Source organism: Varanus komodoensis, unplaced genomic scaffold (assembly GCF_004798865.1).
Source record: "Varanus komodoensis strain SLA01 unplaced genomic scaffold, ASM479886v1 scaffold35, whole genome shotgun sequence".
Lineage (NCBI taxonomy): Eukaryota > Metazoa > Chordata > Lepidosauria > Squamata > Varanidae > Varanus > Varanus komodoensis.
Window position 1 is genome coordinate 5452585 of NW_025335856.1, and position 26523 is coordinate 5479107.

At 48.5% G+C, this 26523-nt stretch overlaps 1 protein-coding gene across 7 annotated transcripts in view; it reads left to right on the plus strand.

Moving 5' to 3' along the window:
* The window catches only part of GRAMD1B (GRAM domain containing 1B), a 167484-nt gene that overhangs the window by 82733 nt on the left and 58228 nt on the right, over positions 1-26523 (plus strand). The window contains exon 1 of one of the 7 annotated variants that reach the window (XM_044439532.1): positions 10314-10412. The exons of 5 other annotated variants lie outside the window; for them this stretch is intronic. In XM_044439532.1, coding sequence (XP_044295467.1) covers positions 10390-10412 — 23 coding nt within the window. In that variant the 5' untranslated portion in view covers positions 10314-10389. Of the gene's footprint in view, positions 1-10313; positions 10413-25406; positions 25541-26523 lie in introns of those variants that run through there. One more of the 7 variants, XM_044439531.1, reaches the window with a different exon arrangement.

The following is a 26523-nucleotide window of genomic DNA, read 5'->3' on the forward strand; positions in this document are numbered from 1 at the left end:
ATACCAAGAGACCTTCTTGGAATGATACCGTTTTCTACAATATTTGACTGGCGATCATGGATAGTGATCAAATTTGGACAGCCTATGGGCCAACCTGGTGAGAAATGGAAGTCAGAAGAGATGCCAGCTGAGCTGATGGAGAGGCATAGTTTTGCCAAGCCTTGGAGAGAGGAATCATAGATTTGGATCATATCCCCCACACACACAGAGTACAGCATGGAAGAAGATCATGAGGGAGGAATTTGCTAGGAGCAGGTCTGCCAGAGGATGAACAATCAGATGTTAACACTGAGGAAGGTTGTGATAAAGGCTGATGAGATGGTGAGCAAACTTGGAATACATCTGACCCGTGACTCTCTATTTGCTCATGCTGGGAACTACAGCTCCCATCAGGCACTGCAGGTGAATGATGAATCAGCTGCTACTAAAGCAGCACCACCCAGAATCAGCCTTTCATATAAGCCACCCCCAAAGGAGGGAGAGGAAGTTCCCAGACGAAAGATGCTGTTGCTGCAGTCTTTCTCTTAAAGCTTTCAGGATGGATGAAGTGGAGTTTAGTGAAGATGCTTCCATGGCTTCCTTCAAGCATTTTCCCCAGGATTCCAGATTCTTTTCAGTGGCCTTTCTTTCCATACGGGTCTGTTTTTTCCTGTCATTCTAATTTTCTGCCTCTTGAGCTATTCAAAGATTGCATTGTGTGCTTTTCTTCTGTGCCGCTCAGGTTCTATTTTAAAGATTTGTAGACTTCTCTGCCACCCTCTTGTCATTGAAGGAACAGGACCACATGGCATGGTTGCAGTGCTGTGGCTTGACGATACTTCAAGTTCTTATTGGGTCAATAGGGTTCGGAATGCTCCGATCGTGGCTCCTTAATCACCCATCTCCATCACCTTCCCGGACTCACTGAAGAGATGGAGGCAAAGGAAGAGGGTTCTCTGTCAACATTAGGTTGCGGTTGCCAAATGTACCTGCCTGCTGCATTTCACATGCTTGATCCTGTTCCGCTTGTGGATGCTCAAAGGATGATGACACTGGAACAAGGTGTATCATGCAGATGCAATTTCTCTAAAGGGCAACAAGGGGCAGGAGGGATCAGAAAGCCTCCAGAGCGTCAGAGGTTTCCTCTACTGTGCACACTTACTGAGGGACTCTTTGAGCTGAGAACTAGGAGAACGTGAGGAATACCTCTTTGCAAAGGCCTGTGAGCACCTGTGAGCACCTCAGGACATCATGCTTGACTGCATCACCCAGTTTGGTGGCATCTCTGACCTGTGTCTTAAAATGCAGTTCTGGAGTGAAGGGGTGAGCGGGACGTGGCACTTTTGCTGACACCAAATTATTGAGGGTGCTTAAAATAAACAGGTTTATTTTAATGGTTCAATGGAAAGTGTCAAAAGCATCACTTCCACCTGGGAAGATGGATGTTAAGCTCACAAACATAATCCTATCTTAAATGATGGAACATGATGCGCATGGGTGAAACATCCTAACTTCACTTGCGTGGTCTGAGAAACAGTGATTGTCTAGAGAAGTATTGGGGTTGTGGCGGACAGCTCAGTGAAAATATGTCCTATTGTATAGCTGCTGTCAGGGATCATTCAGAAGGGAATACAAAAGTAAAATGGCTAATATCATAGTGTCTTCACACAAATCTATGGTGCATCCACTTTTGGGGTACTGTGGACAGTTCCGGTTGCCAAGACAGGGATATTGTGGAACTGGGGGAAAAGTCAGAAAATAGCAACCAGGGACAGAATCAACACTCCTACAAGGAAAATTTGGCTCATCTGAGCTGAGAAAAAGGTGAGTAAGGAGGGAAATGATAGTGTTGTGTAAAATTGTGCATGGAGTGGAGAAAGTGGATATGGAGAACTTTTCTCACGCTCTTCTGATGCTAGAATCTGGGGTTATCAAGTGAGGCAGAGCAGAAGATTCAGGAAAGGGGTCATTCTTTGCATAGTGTGTAGTTAAACTATCAAATTAGTGTCACAAGCTGCAGTGATGGCCATCAACTTAGGTTGCTTTAAAAGGAAACCAGGCAGGTCCTTGGAGGATGAGACTGGAAACTGGTCACAATGAGTATCGCCTTCAGCTGTAGTGGACATCAGCTTTGCACACTGGTTGTTGGGGAACTTCTATGCACGGGGCAGGTATTGTGTATGCACAAGGCCGCATTCGTCCAGCATGTTCATGACCTGCTCTTTCTCCAGGGCCTCTCCCAAGTTTTCTGGATATTTGTGTGGCTTTTTTTAGAGTGAGGCAAGGCAGGTGTGTAGCCGGATGCTACCAAGTTTTGCTATCCAAGCCCTGTGTAATTTTTTTCCATTTCTGCTCTTACCGCAGCAACGTTCTATGTTGCGTAATGGTCTGATTTACCATGGCTCTTCTTGTGTTCTTAAGTGGCTGTCTGGTGTGAGAACAAGTGTAACTTGAACATTCAGTGCCCAGGAAAGTAGCCAAAGACTGTAGAGAAGCTGTGGCATATTACCTCAAGCTTCTGAATGGACTGTTAGCCAGGATTCCAAATGGGTCTTTGTAGCAATGCTGTTTACAGTTTGATCCGACCCAAGCAGTGGCCACATGGTATTTGAAGAGGGGTACAGTGTCTGATTTTCTTCTAGTACATGACTGTGCATGAAATGGGGATTTTCACCTATACTGGTGTGTGTGAATAAGGTGCTAAAAATGGCAATTACGTAGGCAGATTAAACTGGATTAAGCAAATGGCATATGCACCCATGTAACTCTGGGCCGGTTATCTGAAAATGTGTGTGATGGAGTCCATTATGCTCCCTTGCTTCTGTGCAAAGGCACCCAACCTTGGGAGGTCCAGGGGCCGTTTCTGAATTCTGCACCCCTTCCATGCACCGCCCACATGTGTGGCACTGAAAATAGAGTATATCCCCTCCAGATTTTAGTCTGAATGCAAAGGGGCTAAATCCTACCAGCAGAATAGGTTGAGCACCATGGACAGCGCCTTAAAATTTCCAAATAAAATTTGGAGTGGATACACAGCCCCATGGAAATTGGAGCCACTGCTCTGGGGCAGTTGTGAGCTGCAAGTTGCTTACCCCTTTTCTGTGCTTTCTGTATCATGTGATCTCCAGAGGTAGCCCCTGGCCAGTTGTCCCCTTGAAGGTGCTGTTCTCTCTGACAACTGCACAGAACCAAGCTTAGCATTTACCCAGGGCGTGGTGGATGTTACATATTGGGAACTCAGTGGGGGTTGCAACTGAGCCAAGGAGAAGGAGGCTTGTCTTGCGCCACCTACTACGTTCATGGCTCCAGGACTTAGTAGCTCACCCCTCCCTCCTACGGTTAGCCAGGGCGCTTCACCATTTTTGAGAAGCAGACTTGCAAGAACCTTTTCCTGGGAAGGTAACTGAGGGGACTGAATGCTTTGAGCCTACTAACACAAGCTTTTTTTTGAGTGGTGATCTGAATTATATGCATTTCTTGGACAATAGAGATTTCTTTTCCTTGCAGGTGAGAAATGGCAAATGAGCTAGCAGATTGCATGATAAACACTGGTCTTGCTCACTCATGCCAGAGCATGACCTCCAGAAGAAATATTTATAAGGTGGGCATTGCACAAACATGCTTTTCTCTGGAAACTTTCATATTTCTTGGCCTTTGGTTCAAATGGCAGCATTTCCTCTGTGCTGTATTTCATCAAGTATTATGTAGGTTTGGGGACTGGGTATTGTGCACTGGAGAATGAGCATTGATTGCAATGTGGTTATGGACACCCACTGAGCTCTTATAATTAGGTATAGGGACATTAAGGCTGGCCTTTGTCCTGGTAAAAGCATGCTTTGTGACTGTAAGATTTTGGGGGCCTGCACACTCTTATCGCAATGCTCCATCATGGTAAAAAGGAGGTGTGAGGAGTAGGAAGAACAAGGAAAACATCAGTGCAAATAGGGTTTTACAGAGTAATGTAAGAAAGAAACAATTCCCTGCCTGACAGAGCATCCATTCACAATTTTGGCATTAGTGGGAAACACAAAGAGAAGAAAAGACAGGAGAGGCCAGTCTGGGTACATGTATTCAGACCTCGGTTTAGTTTCTAAGTGGGACTAAGGGATTAAGCCGAAGGGTTCAGGGAGGGATTGGGAGGGAGGGAATATGATGGAAGGAATATGTATTCTGTGTGTGTGTGTGTGTGTGTGTGTGTGTGTGTGTGTGAGAGAGAGAGAGAGAGAGAGAGAGAGAGAGAGAGAGAGAGAGAGAGAGAGAGAGAGACCGACCCTCTTCTGCCATCTCCCCTGGCTGGAGCACTATTTGCCGTCTGGGTTTGCTCCTGCTCTTCTGATCCATTGAACTCAGCCCTTTCTGAGGCTGGCAGTGCTGAGAAGCCACATTGATTTATGATAGTAAAGTAGGCCAGGAAGGAGAGCTGCAGTGTCATGAACGAGAGAAGCCATCCCGGCTGGGCAGGAAACCTTGAATGATGAATGGGGCTGCATGAAGTCATCTTTGCTCCTCCAATCAGCAGATCTGATTGGCTGGGGAAGGCAGGGCCGCCGCTGCAGACGGCGATGCCTGGCAGTACTCAAGTTGGTACACATTTACCTTGGAGGATGACTTGATGTTTTCCTCTTGCGAGGGCTAAGTGGTTGAGACAAGAGCCTCAGGGAAGGACCAGACTTGTTCCAGGGGGCTTTATGTGGGGGGTGAGGTGAGTGTCTTTATCCCCCTCCCCTCCAGGAGCGCAGATGATGAAAACCTTGCCTCTGCCCTCTTTTCCTGCACTGGATCTCTGATTAAGAGCATCTCCGAATGATCCCTGCACCCTACAACACCCATGTCCCCAGCTCCTCCCTGGCTTTGACCTCGAGCCCCCTCCTTGCTGCCCCATCCCTGCCACGTGCCTTTGTCACACGGAGCATTCATGTGCATCCTCTCCGGCTATCCTGTTCCTACTCCTTCCCACACACACCCCTGGTTTTCTGACGTCCATTGCTGAGCAACGCCTGGCACTGATCCTTCTTCCTTCACAATGAAAGGAAGACAGGTCAGATGCCAGCTCCCTCAAGAGGCTGCCGCTGTGGATGTGGAGGGAAATGAGGGTGACTCTCTTGCTCATCACGAGGGCTCTGTTGAGAAATGGTGTTTCCTGCCGAAACAACTTCTCTGGCTCGTGCCGAGTGTCTCTCTCTGGATCTCACCGCAGGACTGTCCGCATCCCCCCCCCCCCCCCCCCCCGGAGTCTTCTGTGCCTTCTCTACAAGTTGCTTGAACGGTCGAGGAGAGCCGCTCCCTGACTCCCACGCCCTTCCTCTGGCCCTCTGCCTACCTGTAGAACTGTGTGTCTTCTCCTTACCACCACCTCATGTTTTATTTTCCCTTCTTTCCCACCCTCACCCCTTCTCAATGACCTGGTTGACTGATAGGCCAAGCAGAAAATATGGAGGCGTCTGATATGGCGACAGCAAAGGTAGGATGGAAATGCTGCCGGCCTCTTTGTGCGTAAGTGCCTTCGCTTGGCAAATTCTTCCTTTTTCTTACATAGCATTACGTTCTTTCTGTCCCGCCCCTGGGAGCTGTCTTGGGCCCAGAAGGCACAGCACGATCCGCTCAACTCTGAGCGAGTGGATGTTGTCCCCGTTGCAGAGAGAGGGACCCCCATCCCTCCATCTCCCCACACTGCCCCCATATTCTCTAGCAGAGCTGGACACTGGATGCTGAGCCGATCTGGGCCAAAAGGCTGCAGGACAAAACACGCACCAATTTGTGCAGGACTGTTTGCAGATGCACTGAAGTTGGTGTGTGTGTTAAGGGGCTCTGTCTCCTAAGGGCACCCTTATTTGTAACAAGGGATCTATGGAGAGGTGAAAGGAGGGCTTTGGATTTCAGGAAGAACCCTCAGGCAGAAAGATTCAGGAGATGGGGGCTGCAGGAATTGATGCACATGGGGGGTCAGACGCCGCAGAGACTGTCTGGGCCCCTCACCCTTTATTTCATCCAGTACCCGTGAGCAGCTGGGTATCTCAACTGCAGGCTCGGATTATGCCAGTGGGAATGGGGCACAAGCAATGGGGAGAAAGAATGGACTTTCACCACCTGTTTACTTATGCTATTGCAACGGCTTTCCTGCAGCTGCATGTCAGAGGAGAAACAGCTTTGATGGGGGGTTTGCTTGCATTGCCAGCGGCCTGGGATGTAATGTAGCAGCAAAGCACTAGAGGGTGTGGTGGAGATGCACTTCCCATGTCAGCGAGATTGCTTGCAAATTGGAACTTGGAGGATTTCTAGGGTGTCTTCACTTCCCTCGGGTAGGAAGGTATATGGGAAGTGTGGGGACTAGGCTGCATCCCATTTGTCTGTTTCCTTCAGTCTGTGGAAGGCAAGCATCTCAGGGCCACGACGGCGGAGAGGAATGTGAAGGAAGGTCCTGCAGATACTGACCTAATGTGGCCCACTCTCATTTTGGTGAGGCCCGTGTCTTCCATGGCAGCGACACTCTCCAAGAAGCTGTGCAGGCCTGGTGAGGCTTAAGCAACCCAACCTGAACAATGCTGAGAGTGTTTACCTGTCCATGATTTAGGACATGGGATCAAGAGTTCAAGCACAGCTGGACTTTAGATGCAGGTTTGCCAACTTGTTTTGTCTTGCTTCTTTGACTGTCCCTGCTCCTGTGCTTTTAACAGCTTTGTGATACACAGTAAACTATCAAGAGGAGGTTTTCCCAGTAATCATGTCAATGCCTGCAAAGAACAGCTTGCCTTTTGCATCTTTCTTCACACAGAAGTAGGACCAGATCAATAGGTGGGGATATTATGGAGACTAAGGTGACCAAGTATTGTTTGGCCCTGGCTTAGGGAGCAAGAAGGAAAAGGGGGGGTTCCCCATATCTCTTAGTTGCCCCACATCTGCCCGCCTTTTCTTGGGGAACTTCAAAGCATCCAGATCCAATGTACACGTTTTCTTTCCTTTGTTCTCCATTTCTAAAAGTGGAGTTTGTTTTTCCAAAGATGTTGCTAGAATTGTCATTTTGCACTTTTTCACAGTCTTCTGTGTATTTTCTGATGTCTAATTTCTTTCCTCTTGATGCAGTCTTTGAATTCTCTTATTTCAATGGAATGCAGCATTCAGACACTGCTGTTCTGGGTATATTTGGTCCCCTGTATTTTCTGCTTTTAGTTCATTATAAATGGATGTATCATAGTTACATTATAGGGAGTCATCTAGGATAGGTTCTGCAAGAGTACTTTACTTAGTAATGTTCTTTGAGATCATTTCCCATCACAGAATTCGACGGTCACCTGGCTTACATTTAGTGCCTTTCCATCCCAGAAAGCAAGGCTATGTGCTGGGTTCCAGATCCAGTTTTAACTGGGGGTATTGTGTGCCCAGCTGTTGTTGTTTAGCATTTATAGGCTATATACAAGCAACCTTGCAAGATAGAAACATGGAAACAGAGTGAGTCAGAAGGGTCCTCCTGGGCCATCTAGTCTGACCCCTGGCTCCAGCCAGCTCCACTCATGACAAGATAGGTCAGTGTCCTCCCCATACTGCAGATAGGAGGTTGTGTTGAGGAGAATTACTTTCCAAGTCTGCATAGTGAGTTCAGGGCAGAGGTGAAATGTGTAATTCCTGGTTTACACCTCTTTTGTATGTTTCATAAGCATCCTGAATGTCTTCAGGAAGCACTGAGCCAGGACTGTGAGAATAGCTCCTTTTGGATGAACTGGAAATAACTGCGAGACCATTACCAGCCCTTGGTAGTCCTGCTGTCCCCTTCCTTACCTCTCCTGCTTCCTTGATGAACATTTTGTAGCATGTTTTATTGTGGGCGCAGCTTGCGTCGTCTAAAGCCTTCCTCTGCCTTTCGCTCCATTTCCATTCACAGCCTCTGCTGGCTATTCCCCTGCCCTCTGTGGCACTCTTCTGCTCATCTGCTCCGTGCCTGAACTTTCCTTGCCTCTCCCTCTTTTTAAATTTCTGACTGTGTGATACTGCAGTACTGCTTTGTCCCAAATTTCACTGGGCTTGCAGGACACCTGACCCACTCTGCAGCACTGCAGTCTCCCCCCCCCCCCCATTTCAACTGCCACACCAAAGCAGCTCGGCTTCCCAGGAAGGCACCAAGGTTAGGAAACAGCTGAGGCCAGATGTGTGGATTCAGAACTAGGAGGTATTTGGGGCTGAGACGGTGGCAGGGTGGATTCGGTGTTTGCTGCTTTATCCTCTGAGAAAATGCTGCTGCTCTTCAACCATCGGAAGTGCTCCACTCATTTACAGTTGAAGATTACAGATAATGTTCAGTTGCAGAGTCAGCTCAGTATTTAGCACGATTATGGTTCAGCTTCCATGTGCATAGTATTTCCATAGACAACAAAAAGTCTCATGGCCCAATGAGGTTGCAGTCCATTAGCTGATAAAGGCAGGCCATCAAGTGCATGTCTAAAATGGTGGAGACACTCCAGTGTCTTCTGCTGCTGTTTTACACAAGGGCTGGATTTTCAACACGCGCAAACTTTCTACATAGCTTTGTGGGTCAAGTATAGAACACAGCGCCTCAGTTTTGAAAGTGAGAGGAGGATGAGCTCTCTTCCTTTTAAAGTTAGAGGGAGATGAGATATTCATGACACCCCCTTCAGTTTTGGTTATTTTGGACTGCTGTTGCTGGATTGTGGCACTCCGTGGGATGCTATAAAATTAACCCAAGGAATGTGTCCCTACTTTACATGGGGTCTTTCCATGCTCTTTCCATGTCAGAATGTGCCTCGTTCTCCCAGAACATTGGAAGGGCCTACTTGATTCCATGCAGTTCTCCCTCCCTGTCTCTCCCTCCCTCCCTCCCTCCCTCCCTCCCTCCCTCCCCCTCTCCCCCCCCCCCCCTCCCCCTCTCCCCCCCCCCTCTGGAACAGCTGCCCAGTGGCATGTGCCTCAGAGCAAATCTGGATTTAACAAAATGGACTTTGACTTGTGATACCTGTTGGAAGCTTTAGATTTTTCTTTATTTCTGCAGTTCTAACCCACCTCATTAGCCACATGGTTCTGTAGCATAAATATATGCATAGTATGTTTTGAATTTGCTAAATTCAGCACTGGGTTGTTGAATATTAGGCGGTTTTAATTCGGAAGTCCTAGAAATGGGAGGGGGGAATCTGAGCATTCCTGGGCCGGTGACACCCTTGTGAGCCAGTGCAGCTCCCTTGCACCTTCTGTGTGTCTTGAGCATGAATTCTAGGCGATTCTAGAATTCTAGTCTTCCCACTATGCTGCTTTGATTTAAATCTTGCTCTCCCCACATCTTGGCTAGTTTTGAACAGAGGTCTCCCTTCAGTGTCAGACCGTAACCCGGAGCATGTGGAGTGCTCAAAAGGCAAGAGTGCCCCTGCTCTTATGCAGAGTTTGTTTCCTTTCACTGTTTGGAAGCGAGGGTCTCGCTTCTTGCTCAGTCACGCCTGGGGCCTTGCAGGTGAGAGCGCGCCAAACTTAGGGGCTGCTTCCCGGCCCCAGTGCCCCATCCGAACGACGTTTACTCGGAAGTCAGCTTGCTCGTTCCCGCGGGAGACGCTTCGTCGGCAGGCGCGCCCAGGACGGCAGCCTGGGAGACGCGCGGGCGCCCCAAGGTTTTCGCGGGAGGCAGTCGCGCGGAGCCGGGATGCACAGGATCGCGCCCTTGGCGACCGATCCTGCGCCTCGCGCGGGCTCGGCAGCGCGCCCGCCGGGGCTCCCTCCCGCGGCGGGCGCGCAGGGCAGCCGGGAGCTCCGCAGCGCAGGCGAGGGGCGCGCGGGGAGCGGAGCGGAGCGGAGCGGCGCGCGTTCCGCCCCTTCGGCGTGGACCGGCGCGGGCACCGTGCCCGCCCGCCTTGCCGGCTTTCCCTTTCGGCCTCTCTCCGGCAGGCGGGCGCCTTTAAAGGGCGTGCGCAGTGGCGGCCGGGCGAGTGGGCAGGGGAGTCGCGCTGCGCCGGGGTCGCCGCGCTCAGAGGACGCAGCCGGAGGAGCAGGAGCCGCGGCCGGAGCTTTCGCAGCGGCGCCCGCCACCTCGGGATCCCGCGGGGCCCTCGGCGCTGACCCACCCGCCGCCGCCGCCTGCGGGTGCCGCCCCAGCATCTGGGACGCCGCCGCCGCGGTGGGCGGGCGCCGCCAGGCCATGGCATGATCCCCGCCTCGCTGGCGCGCCCGGCTTGCCTGCGCCCCGAAAAGCCGGTCCCGGGGGGCGGGGGGGGTCCCCCCTGGGCCGAGGCCGCGCTCTCCCGCCCCGCCCGCCGCGCGCCCGCGGCCGCCGCCCCCGCCACCTTCCACGGCGGGACCGTGCGCCTCCCCAGCAGCTTCCGCCTGCCCGGCCTGCTCCAATATGTCTTGGGGGCCGCTCCGGACTCGCCAGTGGGCAGCCAAGGACACGGGCCGCCGCGGCTTATCGTGACTGTACTCATGAAAGGCTTCAAGCTCGCCTGGTAAGCGGGGAGGGGCTGTGCGCGCGCGCGTCCGCGCGCCCGGGGGGCGACGCCGGCGCTGGCCCACTCAGCTGGCCCTCCCAGGAGCCGCGCTGCTGTCCTTCCATCCTTCCTTCCTTCCACCTCCCCCCTCCCCAGTCCCGGGCGGCATCCCGCGGAGGCAGAGCGGGGGGAGGCGGCGGCGGGAGGACCAAGTTGGCTCCGCTGCAGCTTCAGCAAAGGGACAGCTGCTGGCGAGGGGCGGGGGAGGCGGGCGCCGAGCTGCACCGCAGTGTCTTAATGGAGCCCAGGCGGGAGGGGGGGGTAGTTGGGCCGAGGCGAAGATGCTCCATCTCTGCATCGGGTTGCGGGCCTGGAGCCCCTTGGCAGCCTCTCTCCCCGGTTCCCTTGCCGGCTGCCACACCTCTTTCTCCCCAGCTGGGCGCTGAAGGTGCGTGACGCCGGCAGGCCGTGGGTTCTCCCGTGGGTGAGAGACAAGGGAAGCTCTTTCTCTGCCATTGGAGAAGGGGACGCGCGGGGTGCGGAGGGGCTGTGAAGTCAGCCATGGCTGCCTCGCCTCGCCGAACCCGCTGGTCTTCCCGGGAGCAGGATTTAAGTCTTGCTGTGTGTGCGTGTGTGTGGGTCGTTTCTTGCTGGCCAGCGCTCTGGGGCTGGTCCCACAGATGCGCTCCGGATGCTTCCGCTTTCCGTTCCCGTGTGAGCATGCAGCTTTCGAGTTACATAAAATTCTTGTTGGAGAGGCCGGCGAGGTGGCACCAGCCCTTGTGCGTATGAAGTGCGAGATGCTAGCCTGAAATGCAGCACTTGTGACTAACCTCGATTTCTCAGCGTTATGGCTGAGATTTAGTTATCTCTGTTTTCCTGGAGAGAAAGATACTGTTACCCTTGAACCTTGAATACTCCCCTAATGCTCACAGAAGGTTAGGCAAGCTTTCCTGTCCTGAGCTTGTTTTTAAACTCACCCTAGGAAAGCGCATAACAGCCATAGCCTGTGTGATGTAGTGGTTAGCAGCACGGAATTGGGACTCCGGCTCTGGGTTCTAGTCCCTGCTCAGCCATGGGGTAACTCTGGGCAAGTCCCAGACTCTCAGCCCAACCTACCTCCCAGGGTTGTTGTTGTTGTGGGGATGAGATGGAGAGCAGCAGGAGCAGAATAGTGCAAGGGGCCTTGAGTTCTTTAAAAGAAAAAGGTGGGATAGAAATCTAACAAATGACATCCATGGTTTGTTTATTTCTGTATTTATTGCATTTCTGTACTGCTCGATAGTCGAAGCTCTCAGGGCAGTTCACAAGAATGAAAAGCATAACATGCAAAATCAAATGCAGTATAAAAGATTAAAGCTGCAGTATAACATAGAAACCAAGCCCCAAGGAAAACAGTTTAATTGCTCGTTTATCTGACTTAGAGATTTAGAGTCTGATGATATCCAGTTTGGGAGCATAAAGTGCCAAACTCTGAATTACTGCTAGCCACGTTCTCGGCATTGTGCATCCGCAAGAACTTCTTGAAATGTTGCAGAGGGTGGTGGGTCTAGCGCTTTAATGGCAGGGTCCTTCTGACAGTAGTCATAAGCCACTGTTCTGCTTGGCTGGATTCCTGCCCTTGTTTCTGTGAAATGAGCAGCAATTCCAGGTCCATATTAAACAATAATATTAAAAGACTTAAATGTATTGAACAAAACTTGATTGCATGCATCTAGCAGCATGCCCTAAAGCCACTTTATAAACTGTACAATTTAGATGAGTGCATTATTAAAAGCTTTTTTCAAAAATAAGTAGAACTTGGGTAGGAGGGTATCACTAAAACATGACACCACTGAATCTGTAAACTTGGGTGTACTTACCTACAAGTACACCTTATTAAACTCATTGGGTCTTCTGAAAATGTATAGGTTTGCACCTTAAGGTAGTGAATTGATATTTAATCTTCCCGTGCCTGATAGCGATATCCACTTACTTCCACGCGTAAGGAGGACTCTTTGCATTGAGTGACTTCCATCAGAAGGAAAGGGTTAGAAGAAGAAATTGTATATGTTGCAAAAATAAAGTGGGGCGGCTATTTATATAAATAGAGCTGAGTTTTATATTAAAGGCTCACTCAAATGTATGCAGTAGGCACCAGCTCGAATTGGGCATTGGAGAGAGCAAGAGCCTGATTTCCAAGGCCTTTCTAGTCACTGGCGGCTTGGATCCTCCCAGTGTTTACAGAAAGGCTAGCTGGAAGAGCGCTCGCAAGGACATAATGCAGAAACTTGGTAGATGATGTGATATTGCAACCTGTCAGGCTGTGTGTGTGTGTGTGTTTCCTTTCTGATGGCGTGTTTAAGTGTGGCACTGCTCTGCTCTGCTCCTGAATGAATGAATACATGAATGAATGAATGAAGCAGTGCATAGGGATGGGAAGTTGCGTAACAGCCGAGCAGTTCTCCTTGGCCTAGCAGTCCTCTGCTCCGTAGCCTGTGAATAGGGACACTACGGTGCTCCCACCAGGCATGTTTCCACTTAGGAAAAATACATTTCTCTTAATTATGTAACAGTGCTATGTGCTGGCATCGGAACAGATTTGAAATGACTGGTGCTGCAGAAGGACTGGGATTGTGGCTTCCCCACTCCTACCCGGTCAGGCACAGAGGAAGACCGGGCAGGGAGGGCAAAGCCAGGACAGGCTGCCTAGCTGCAGACTCTGCATTTGAAAAAAAGGAAGGAAGGAAGGAAGGAAGGAAGGGATGCTGGTGGAGCTGCTGGGGTGCAGCTGAGGTGAATATGCTGAAAGGCTGCTAGAGGGCGCCATGTCACTGGCGGTGAAACTTGGGTCCGCTTTGTTAGGATGAAAAGCTTTCTTCTCTCTTTATAGAATTCATTCATTTGGTCAGGTGCCGCTGTGCTCTGTTGCTTTGCTTTTGCCACTTTCGGGAAGGGAAGATGCTGTGTTCTTACGTGATAAGCCTGCACCGAGAATGAGGAATGGCTGAGGTCTGACTAAGTACAGCAGGCATTTTCCTGGAAAAGCTCTATTGAAAAGGATCCATACTGTTGGTTTGGTGTATTCAGGTTCCCAGCAGCTATTGGGCACTTAACTTTTGTGTGATTCCTTGAAATTATCTAAGGGCACAATTGTCTGCAAGGTTAGGCCCTGGAGCATGCTGGGTATTATTTGTGAAATTGAATGACTTTGATGAAGTACAGCTATCTCTTCCTCTCAGCATTTCTGTGAACTTAAATACTTAATTCTGTGTGTGCTAGTCTGAAATTTGGCTGGGAAATAAATGTGACAAATCAGTGTGCCTTAAAAAAGAAAACAACATTGCTTCTGTGCTTCTTTTCTGTTTATGCAGTGTTTTTTCAGTCTGCCAGATTCAGAGTATTAGTTAATCATATTGTGCAGAATACATTTCCACAGCAAGCACATTTTTTTGTAAATGAATGCAAGTTTTACAACTTTTCAGTGGAATATACTCTCTGATGCCTCTTCTAAATGCTATAAAGTAATCCAACTTTTGAAGAAGAGGAATAGTAAATTTTCCAGTTTAATCTGCTTATGCTTTGAAATAATTTATCTGTTATACCCTTCTGAATTTGTGTGGGGTATCTTACTTCACAGACCTGTTAAAATAATAATTTTTAAAAGTTAGCCGATCTTGAGTGCAGAATTGTTTCTGGTGTTAGAAATGCACTATGGACCTCTTTGGGGTACAGGCCTTGTCTTTCCAAGGTTGGCTGCTCATTTGGTTGCAAGTACGGCCAATAAGGCCAAAGTCACTGCTTTAAAGAATTCTGATAGATGTGGAAGGAGCTTTCCATTTCCAGACCAAGGCATTTTCCCACCTAGCCTCAGCATCAACAGATAGAAATCTATATTTCATCCACAAGGAACTTGCCCATTATTTTTAGATGCATGAATTTCCTGCCGGTTTTATAAAGGCACTAGTGCGTGCCTGCATGAAAAATGTTTGGTTTCAAGTAAAATAGTTGGCGACTGGCCTCCCTTGAGAAGAACCTCTGAGGTTTCAAGCAGGCCTGATTATATTTTGGGTAGCAAAGGAGAGGGGTAATTAAGCATTAGGTTTCAGGTCTTTCTTCTAGTCATGGCAGAAGCTCCTGGTTAGCTTTGGCAAAGTGCAAATCTCAGTTTTTGCAAGATCAGGGCAGGAAAAGTTCAGAATGAAGTACGTAAATGTCTACCCTGAACCTGCCAATGTTAGTCAGTAATTGCTCTTTTCAACATCGAAAAAGAACAGCAGCCTTGGCTGTTTGGGGTAAGCATGATAAATGTTGGGATAACATGTAGACTTGCGTTTGGAAAGTGTCTTTTTTGGGGAACAGCATGGTTTATTTGAAAGGACCGAACTGCCTTGTCATTCCTGAAGCTTCTGGTTAATTGAGACACGCTATCAAGCGTCCACACTCAAGGAACCTTGGGGAAGGGGTGGCCATCCCAAGTGAATGGAGAGGGTTCCCCCCGTGAGCAGAGTGAACTTTTCAGTTGGAATGTGGCAGTTGGATCTCAGGTAAGCCTAGTCCCCAACTTTCACTCCCCATCAGAAAGAGGGCTCAGTAGAGTCTTTTATTTCAAAAACTCTTTCTGATCTCAAGCCCAAAAGAATAGTACCTGCTGTAGAGATATGGATGTGGGCAGTGTATTTTCTCTTCCTAGGTCAAGCGTGGCCTAATCACCAGGCAGCCTCATCAGAAACTGGTTGGCCATGTTGTTGTAAGAACCTCTGAGGCCTTTCTCTGTGGATCCCATCAAACCCAGATGAATGTTGATGGGGTGGGGGGTGAGATTTGCTCTGTTGGCCCCCTGTCTATGGAATGCCCTCTCCAGGCATGTTTGCATTGTGCTGTCCCTGTTGGCTTTCAAGCAGCAAGTGAACACTCTTCTTCAACCAGACCTCTGAAAGCTAGGTTTGTGTGTTGCGGCTTCTGTCAGTGTTTCTTTTTCTGTTTCTGCTACTGTTACAATAGATGTGTTGATGTTTGTCTTATGATTACGTGGTTCTGCTCTTGTTTGTTGTGAGAGGCCTCAAAAGCATAAAGCTGAAAGGAGGATTTTAAACAAGGAAACATGGTCTTGATTTGACGAGGAGGGCCAGGGCGAACTGCACTCTTGTCCATCAGCAGCAGATAGTTTCCTTTGCACGAAAGCAGCAGAGCCAAGCTGCTTGCTCCAAGAAAGGCAGGAGAGGGACTGAGGCCTTGGATGCCCTGCCAGCCGTGCTGGCTCTGCTAAGGTCTATCCTTCTCCCTGAAGCAGGGAGGGGCCCACACACAGACACACACAGAGAGAGACACACACGTGGTGGATACTCCTCCACCTTTCGGTGACCTTCTCCATGGCGTGTTTCCTGCACCACTGGACAGCTGCGGCACTTAACTCCTCAGCCCAGCCTTTCTCCCCTTACTACAAGAATGTGGACCTCTGGTTGCTTTGGCCTTCAACATGCAATCTGGTCTCACCACTAGCTAAGCTGGCTAGAGCTGATGGTAGTCATAGGCCAAAGTGGGCTTGGGAGTCAGCACCTGTAATGGTCCTGCCATGGGTTCTTCAGTTTCTTGGCCACCCTCAGGTTCAGAAATGGGACTTGGCTCGTTCCTTATCCCAGATTTTCCCAAGTTAGTGCCCTCCAGATATTTTGGGCAACAACTCCCATCAACCTTGATCAACCATGCTAGCTGGATCGTGTATGGTGTATGTGTGTCAGAGAGAGAGAGAGAGAGACAGACAGAGAGAGAGAGAGACAGAGAGAGAGAGAGAGAGAGAGAGATATTAGTGTGTGTGATATGTACATGACAAAAAATTCTAATCCTCCCCCCCCACACACCCCCAATGATCCCATGCGATCAAAGTGTGTGTACACATGCAGAAGGCCTTTTCACCTTTTCTGGGCACCAGGACCCACAGGCCTAGACCTGTCCTCTTTTTGCACACTCAGTGGGCACGTGTGCGAAGGCGTGAAAGGGGATTCTGTCATTCCTCCAACAGGGGCAGGAGGGAAGCCCAAGAACATGGGGGCAGGAGGGGCTGGGCATCTGGAGCACCCACTGCAGGACAGAGGCTGGCAGGGCTTTGATCCTTTGAGGGATGCAGCTGTGGGATGCTGCTTCCAGGCTGTGGGTGGGACCGGGCTCAAATGCCCCCCCCCCCCATTCTCTTCCTCCACAGGCTGCTGGCAGAGGAACGTATTGCTTTTGCTGGCGGTCTGAACAGATCGATCACACGGCACTTCTCCCCTCCTTTTTCTCCTTCCATCTGTTGGGTTCCCCACACCTGCATGGGTAAGGCCAAAGAGCACAGCCTCCAGCAAATGGAGACAAGGATGCCTTGGGCATCTCCTTGCATGGTATCCTTGCGTGAGATGGGAATAATGCGTGCCTCTCCTTTGAGGATATGTGAAGGCATACCCTTTCACGCTGCTCTTCATTTCAAGCTTCAGTTAACCGAGCATAGAATATACGGGCTTTCCTCTGCTAAAAGTCACACAAAGGCTGCAATATTTTGGTGTGGGATCACAGGTGCTTATACTTAAGGGGCAGAGCAAATGCCTGAATGTGAGCATTTGCTCTGCCAGACCTGCCTGCTATGTGCCGGGATGTCGCACCCACATGGAACATTGCTGTTGTTTCCAGGGGTTGAATTGGTTCAGTGAAGAGAGGAAGAATCTTGGCAGTTTCCCTCCAGCACCTGGCCATTAAATACTACCGAGCTTGCAAAGCTTTAAGGCCTGGCACTTCTCTCCCCTGCCTTTTCAGAATTGTGGCAATAATTTCAGCCAAGTGAATTCCGGTTGCTTTAGCTGCTTAAAATGGCAGTGTGGGCTTTGATCTGATGGCATGGCCATCTCTGCCCAGTCAAGCAGAGGGCAGGTGTTAGGAATTCCAGAAGCTTCCACTCCAGTCACCTTTAGGTAAAGATGTCATAGGATATCTGGCTGGATCCCTTCACCCTTTCCCCCCGCCCCACCACCCTGTGCAGTAGCAGGACACAGAGAGAACTGAACACACAAAGGTATGTGACTTGAAACACTGCTCTGCTTTGTACTCATTGAATTTGGCTGAAATGGGCTTAGAAACAACGCGAGTCAGAAGGGGCCTCCTGGGCCATCTGGTCTGACCTCCAGCTCCAGCCAGCTCCACTCATGTAATCCCCAACATGTGGTTGACCAATCTTTCCTTGGATGCCCTCACAGATGGGGCCTCCACCACCTCCCTTGGAAGCCCACTTGACCCTGAAGCTCACTGGGGGACGATGGACCAGGCACTGGTTTTCTGCCTAACCTGAGAATCACAGGACGGCTAGTGAGGAGCATCTTTAGGAGGAGAAATGGTAGCATATCAGTGTCCCCAGTAATGAAATAAAGCAGCTTTGCATTTCTGGTTAGCTTGGCCATCACGAGGGGTCAAAGCAGTAGGGAAAAGGCTAGTGCAGCCTGCAGCTCACGTGCAATAAAGCAGGATTTGGACAACACAATAAGCCAAGATCCTGGAGAACGTGGCCTTTGGCTTCCTCTTCCGTGACATGGAGAGTGAACGCTAGCAAGATTGTGTTAACCCCACCTCTCATGTTGTGGACTGCCCCTTGTTTGCCTTGTACCTTTACGCTTTGAAGAGTTGTCACAGACTGACCCTCCTACAGATGTAAACAGCGCGATCCTCTGTTTACATCTTTCCCCATGTGGAGGTGTTTGCGCAGATCATCTGCTAACTGAGGATAAAACATGCTTTGTATGTGATGAAGTGGATTCTAGTTCAATAAATCTGTTAAGTCTTTAAGTGCCACTAGACGCTTGGTCATTAAGAGGTTAATGGTTCTGTTCTAAGCTATAGAAATGTGGTGCTACCCTGGACCTAAGAGAAAATTATTCCTGGTTTATCTGAGAAGGTGAGAAATCCTCTGTGTGTGTGTGTGTGTGAGAGGGAGAGGGAGGGAGAGGGAGAGAGGGAGAGATACTGCTTTTATGTTTCTTCTGGGAAACATGGGCAGTGCAGGAAACTGAATGTTCTGTCTGCTTGTTTTGTACATCTGATTTCCATTTTGACCATTCTAGGGTTGTGCTGGAGTTACCTACTCAGCATTTTCTGGTTTAGCAACCTTTGCTCTACAAGGCTATGTTTTCTCTCTCCCTCTTTGTCCTCTCACAAAGCTGTACGGGGCTGTAAAAAATTCAGTGGGCCTAGTAAGCCGCCACTGTCTCTCTTTTAATGAGCACCACACATGTGGACTCTGGCACAAGCTCAGGAAAATCTCCCTGCTTTGTTGCCAGACCTATTTTTTGCTTGTGTGAAAATGATCTTGCGAGAAAAGTGATGCAAGATACACAGGCTCTTGCTGCTCCACAACATTCACGCAAAGAACACAAGGTGAATTTCCGGGGTGGGGTGGGGTGTGGGGGGGTTCTACTTGCCCAGGGTACCGATGGCTCATTTTCCACAGGCCCATCGCCTCCACTCTGCCCGCCTCTATACACAGATTATTTCCCTTGCAGAAAAATTATCGCAAGGTGACTGATGCTTTCACATGGCAGAGCTGTTTTCCAGTGATGCCCCCCTGTGGTGAGATAATATTTATCATGTTCTGGCAAGAAAAGGACAGTTTTCCATGAAGTGGAGAATATGCCTAAGCAAGGGACACAGTGAGAAATCCAGGTTGACCTTCTGGAGATGTTGCATGAAAGTGCTGCTTGGCAGCGGCCGCTTAAGCAGAGATGCAGATGCAGCGATGATGCCCCAGCCTTTGGTGACGCCAGACTGGGCAGATGGAAAGCCACGAGGAAGGGTGCACTGCCTGTCTCAGCTGAGGTTTCATCTGCTAGCCCCTTGGCCATCATGTGAAGCTTTGCCCAGCTTTGCCTGGGGGGGTCTTTGAGGTTTCTATCTGCTGGAAGAGGAGTCAAGAATTGGCCAAACACTTCAGGAAGTTTGCAGCTGGATGAATTATGGTAACACCCAGTGAAAGACCAGCTCAGCTCAGCAGCTGGTGGGTCCCCAAGTGGCTTTTGTCCTACCCTTCCTTTCAGGCCCCCGTGCTCTCTCCGCTTGTGGAACAGAAATTCACTTGCTTACAGAACGTCCTGCTTGCTCAGCACAGGTCTCCTGGCACACATTTCTTTTGCGAGTAATTTCTGTTTGTAACCCATGAGCTGGAGAGGGAACTGGAAATCTGTGCTCGCCGTGTGGGTCAGCATCCTGGGAGCTGCTTGCTGCTGGCTATTCCCTTTCCTTGGACTGTTTGTGTGGGCCGGGCAGGACACAGCGAGGAGACCCATCACGCGTTGTTGCTCTGGCTGGGTTTGCATTTGCTAACAGACCAAGGCGGACTTGGCTGGAGGGATACCAGGACTTCCCACCATCTTGTCGTCATGACTGGACAAGGGTGCAAGAGGGAAAAGTCAGGGGTCCTGTGGAGGATGCAGCTACACCCTCCTCCTCTGCTGGTCCCGTGCAATGGGCATTGGCCCACCCAGATGCCAAAACAGTGTGAGCTAAAGGACATTTAGCAGAGCCAGGAAGGCCCACAATCTGACTGAGACCCCCCATTTCCCTGCTGTTCTTCAGGTTCCATCCACTGGTCCTGTGCCCCAGCTGCTGTATTGCTCCCTAAATGAAACCTCTGTGAGGTGAAAGGATAGATCTGCACTGCAAATACCTCCCTTACCTAACCTGAAAATGAAGCATTGCTAAATTCGTGCAAGTTGCAGCCGTACCAGATCTGTTGTGAGATTGAACCCAAATGTTCCTTTTCAATGAAGTTATTTATTTACTTATTTCTTAAAAGCTTTTCTAACCTGTCCACCACCAGCATCTCGGGATGGCTTACATTACATGAAAAAAATGAGTAAGATAAAACAAAACAGCACAGCATCCAAAGGCTTAAAATAATAAAACCCCAGTTAAAATCATCTAAACATTAAAATGATGGGCAAATAAAAAGGCCAAGAGTTTGTTCAAGAGTTTCATTCTAGCACAGCCTTCTTCAGGAGCCAGTGTGGGGTTGTCTGTGGCAAGGTGAAGGGAATACACTGGGCAGCAGGCAAAGAAGAGCCGTTGGCTGTGTGTAACAGTGGAAGGGGGTGGCTCAGGTGCTAGTGGGTGAGTTGGGGTGATGGCAAACCCAGTAGTTGCACTGGGTTTCCAGCAGTTGTGTGAACTCGGTTTCATTGAGCCTGGACTTGCATTCTGCAGGAGGGCTTACGCTCTGTCAAGCCCAATGCCCAACTGTCTGTCAAATGCTCCCTGCATTGCATGCTTCCAGCTGCCTTGAATATGTCTCATTGCCGCAATTCTGTCTACTGTTTTATACATTCATGATCTGCCCCCTTCCCTCCATCTGCAAAAGAGTGGGAGCATTTGCTCTGTGGAATTTTTTGCAGGGAGGAGGGGAGGTGTGCCTGCAGCATCACAGCCAGGTTTGTCTGCAAACTTGCAAAGGGTGTTATTTTCAAAGCTTCCCCTGGAGAAGCCTGCAAGTAGGTGGAACTGGGTCAAGGTGCTTTCTACCAGCCGTGCTTTTCTAAAAGCATCAGGGCTTCCTTCACCCATGCAAGTGCACAAGGGGGTGAACTTTTGCTCGTGAAATACTGGAAGGATAACCTGGGAGTTGACCCTTTAATTTTTAACTGTGGGTTCAGGGCAGCTAATAGCATTCCACAAAGAAAGTTTAAAATACGCACACAAGCAGTATACTGAAAGGAACTCCGTATGAATCAGCAGTGTTCTAGGCGAGACAACTGGAGAACTTGCTGTGGTGATGGGGGGGCCGTAATCAGTGGGGTTACTGTGAGGTTAATGGGGGGGGGGTGTCTATAGAGCTTATAATTTGGAAGGGCCCTTTCTTCCTTCTCTCTCCCTATTTTAATGGCAGCTCTTCCCTCTCCGTGTCTTTGTTCATCCCTGCTTCGCCTCACCTTCCTTTGTCACAGCAGTGCTGGGTTGCCGTCCCACATTCTTAGAGATGCTCGCATCCTCTCAAAGGCCTCCCTTTCAAGGCACGCAATCTGGGTTCCCCTCAAACCCCCCCCCCGTGTCACCTGTGTGATAGCTCTGTGCGATGTCTTTGCATAGGGCAGTCTTTGCCGCCTGTGCGCCCAGCAGTAATATGCGTATCCTTTAAATAAAAGGTGTAATCACAGTATACTCAGAAGAGCCTCTGTTAGGGAATGCGATTCTGAAATGGGCTCTTGCGCTGTACTTTGTTGTGATATCGGACATATGCAAGCAGTGGATCTAGTTGGGGTTTGTTCATTAACAGGAAGAACTTAGGGGACAGTGGAAGTCGGTTTTATATTTATGTTTGGGTGGGAGGGTGCAGGGACTTGGGGAGGCACACAACTCACACACACACTCAAGTACTATCTATTTAACGTGAAAATTATTGCAAGCCTAACCAGTACCCCTGCCAATTCTGATGAGCCACTTGCAGTCCGTCTCAGCCCTTCTCTTACTGGTTTCATCGCTCAGACACAGCTGAGAAAAGCTGCCCTGACACCAGCTGCCGTGGGAGTGGTCCTTGCTTTTAGGGTATTCATCACTGCAGGTTTCCTAGCTCTGTCTGAAAACAGATCTTCTCTATAGCTACTGACCCATGATAGACACGTTCTTATTGTAATGAACCCAGATGGAGTAGGTATCTTTTTTGTGTGTTGTTTGCTAAAGAAAAGGGTCCCCCTCCCCACTCCAAATACACAACACAGAGAGAGAGGTGTGAGGTTTTCTCTTTAGGAATGAGGACAGTGCAGTCGAAGGCTACGGGTAAGATTAAAAAGCAAGTGATGCTCATCATGTGTGATTTTCCATGTCCCTCCCATAATCTAGATCTCATAGCTTCTTACCTGGACCTTTAGGTGGACCTCCATGTTGGTTTTTGGAGGGTGGGGGTGTATCGTGGGAAGTGTGTGTGTTGCACTAAGGAGAGCTAATTAGGGTTTTGTTTTGGGTTTTTTTTAGTGCAGTCTCCTTGTAGAGGTAGCTGACCTTCCGTTAATCCTAGATTAAGTTCTTAACTGAGATGGGGCTCTTTGTGTGTCCCAGTTAAGATGTTGACACTCTGCTCTGGAAGGATCTTTGTCTCTCCTTGCTTTCCCTCCTAGGACTGGGGAGAATAGTTGCCTTTCCTGTCCGCAGCTGCCATAGGAAGTCACGGGTGCCAGCCCAGCCTGCCAAACTACAAGGTGAAAAATCCTTAGGATTGCCCAAGAAGAGGTCTGCAGAAAGCTTGCAGTCTTCCTGTTCTGAAGCCTCACTCCGCATTGGAGGCAGGGCTTTCGATTCATTTGGGGTATGCCACTGATAAAAGGGGACCTCCAGTCACAGATGAAGGCACAGTGGTAGAAAGCAGAGATGCTTTTAAGCTTCAGTGAAGCGAGATGGATCTCTCAGTCCTTTCCCTTTGAGTCACGTCTTACCCTCCTGTTGAAGTGTCTTGTAGAAATGTCACCAACTTGAAAAAGGAAAAGAAAACTAAACACTTCACTTTCCCAGTCTTTCCAATGGAAGCTTTCTGCGGCAGAATGTCTTTATGCTACAAAGTCCTATTAATTGCTTTATGGGACCCTCAGAAAATACTCCTCAGTCCATTCATTAAGGTTGCCTCTATGGCAGTGTGAACTTGACAATTCTGGCAGCTGCTGGCTGGCTGGCTGGCCTTGCACTCTTCCCTCATCAGCCCCAGGCTTTAATTACCTGGACAGGTGAGTCATTTCCCATCACCTGCAAGATGCAATATTAATGCAGGCACTTGGGTTACAGTTGAGGCAGCCAAGCAAAGGCTGGGAAAACAGGGAGAAAATTGACTTGTAAGGTATCCACAGCCTCTGTGCTACCAAACAAAAAAAAAAAAAGGCTTTTCAAACCCCAGCACACATTATAATTATTATTATTAGTAGTATTGCATTCCATTTATTTTCTGCCCTTCTCCCTCTTTCCAAGAACTCAACGTGATTTACATACTCCACTCCATTTTATTCTCACAACAACCCTGTGAGGTAAGTTAGGCTGAGAGTGAGTGACCCAAAATCACCCAGTGAGCTCCTGTGACCCCCGTCCACTGTTCTAGTCACCTTGCCTCACTGACTTTCAGAAATAATGATAGTTAATAATAATAGTTTTTGATTTATTCTTTACATGGCAGTAACTCACGTGTGCTCACATGCATGGTACTCCCCAAAGGATTAGTTGCTTGTGAGCTGTGGAAGAACAACAGAGAACAGCAAGTGCATGAAGGCTTGTTATTTAAAAACAATTCTGCCGTGTTTGGGGCCATAGCTCTTTTTCCTTGGGGAAAAGGGCTTCAAAATTATGGAAACCCAATATGCATTCCCTCCTCCCCCTTTTAAATCCAAGTTGGAAACAAACAGTGAAGAAAATTGCTGAATGTAATTACAGTTACTCATCCAAATATTGAATGAATCACATCTATTCCTTCTCTCAGTTTTTTGTTGCAATTGACTTTGCCTAATCCTAATAAAATTCAGCAATTCATCATTTTGGCTGCATCTCCCCCTCCTTTAAAACAGGCGTCAATAACGTTGGCTAATTGTTTTCCCAGTTAGCTGTAACACCAGTCATCATTATGTGTAAAAAATTATAATAAATAGCATGTCGCACATTTTCTGTTTTGCTTTTCACATTATTTAGTGTGGAATTTGTACCTGTTACATTTTCGGTCATAATTACACTTACCCTAAAATAAAGCAATATTAGCTAAGAACATCCTATCTCTCAGAAGACATTTAGTTGCTTCCCTTCGGACAGAAAATGGCAATATAAATATTTTAGTAAAATCTGCTGATTGCGCATTGCAAGCGCAGCATCTTGAATTACTTAATTTTTAGATAAGGTTTTCTTATCTACTTGACACTGAACATTAGTTAATAACCAGCTAGCATACATCTCCGGCCACTGTTAGTTGTAGAAGGACAAACACTGTTGACATATATAAATAAAGATGGTATTTATTACAGAATGGTTCTATGCATACCTATCTTGAAGTAAGGCCCATTGAATCAGATGGGGCTTGCCTCCCACCAGGCATACTTAATTTATTTTTTTAATTTAATTAAGACATTTCTATGCCGTCTTTTGCAACAAGCCTCAGGATGGCTTACAAACTTATATTGCCAAGCCGTCTGAATTCCTAGTGCCCCTTGCCTTATGAATTCCATTTGCCTGTTTTTTGAAATGGATAAACATATAGAGCTTTCCATTCCAATTGATGAAAGCTTTTGATATGTCCCTTAATGCACCCTTGGATCAAGGAATCCTCAAAAGTAAACCCATTCTGACTTGACCATATATCAGTACTGCACCCGTGAATAATGTGGTATATCTGAAAGTATGGGCAGAGAAGATGGCAAATAATGTTAGCTGCAAATAATAAATAAGATGGAAACAGATAATGTACATCAGCAATTAGTATATTGCCTTGTACACTGAGCGATTCTGTGGTCCATAGATGTTGCCTGGGGTACTTCACAGATGCAGAGCTCTGACCATGGATCTGGGGACTGGAACTGTAGCCTCTCCCTCCCAGTGGTGTGGAGAGAAATGCATTGCTCACTAAGGTTGGGAAAAATGACCCCGGAGGGTGGTAGATGGGGCAGGAAGGAAGGAGACTGGAATGGGGTCCTGGCCCTCTCCAGCCTTCTTCTTCTTGTCAGACCGCTGAATGTGGCCATCTCACAACAGTAGTGGTGGGGCAAGCATGGAGGTGAACCTCACCTCTGCCACGCCTCCTGTTCTGCATGGGTTGAGCATGAGCCTCCAAGTTGGCGGAAACAAGATCCCTTCTTTTTCATTTCAGAGCGCAGGACATGGAATGACAGACTGGGGGAAGTTGTGGGCTCTCCCTTGCTGGAGACATTCAAAAAGAAACTGGACAGCCATTTGAGTGGGATGGTGTGAATTGGTGCCTGCAACAGCAGAAGGTTGGACCTGATGGCCTTCTGGCCCCTTCCAACTCTGCTATTCTATGATTCTGCATAGAATCGTGCCCTTAGGTGGAAGTCTCTGAGATCTTCAGTGGAGGTCCTTCTTCATGAACCATTCCCCAGTGAAGTGGCTATAAGTGTCTTCTCTGCGGACACCTCCCCAAAGATGTGTGCTTGGCACCAGCACTTCCAGCTTTTTGGTGTCAGGTAAAAACATTTTTATTCGATTAGGTATTGAGACAACGTACTGAATTTGCTGGCAAAACTGAGCCCCTAAGTAGATGCTTCCAAAAATATCTATGCAAGAATAATGAATAGATACCAGTCCATGAACATGTCAGAACATTCTCACTGTTTTTTAAACCCACATTGTCCCAACTTGCATTGCTGTCCTTAATGTTTGTTTTAAAACTTATAATACTTTGGAATTTAGAACTTCCTGACATGAAGGACTGAACCAGGTGGTGCATGGAGGCTTCTTGTGGTTTTGCTGCAGAGGAAATATGGATCCTTTACGTGGGTCTTTATTTTGGGGTGGGGGGTGTATCTCTGCCTTTCTGTATGTTCCACTAACCAGGCACAGAGTGCTGCTGCAGAGCCTTCCTCTGAGTGCCAAGAAGCCGGGCTTTCTTTATGGTGGCGCCTATCCCCATGGTAGCTTGCCCTGCACCAGCCTTGTTATCTTTTTGGTACCCAGCTAAGATGGTCCTTTATGCTAAGCTGTCGTAAATATGCTTAGTTATTTGGGGGCTTGAGGGGATTAGTCATTCCAGGAGTTTTTCTTCTGCAAGATATTCCTCACTATATGATTTTAATCATTTTAAATGTTGTATGTTTCTTTTGATAAGATTTTATGGCATGTTACTGTGTTTTATTAGATTGATTTTATGCTCTGTTGCGGGCCTCTGTCTGTCTGTCTGTCTGTCTGTCTAGAATATTTGTATGCCATCCTTTCACAAAGGCCTCAGGACGGCTTACATAAATAATTATTCACATTCTTTTCACTGTTTCCAATGTTTATAGAATTCATCATTTGCTATAACTCAAGCCCCAGTCTTGGCTTATGTGCTCATCAAAACAAAGCAAACCACCGGTCCATCTTCCTTTGCTTTTCCAGTCAAAGGGCTGATGTTTGCTGTGTTTCATAAGGTTAAGGGGCTGAGAGCAGGCCCTGTACTCTCATTTTTTCA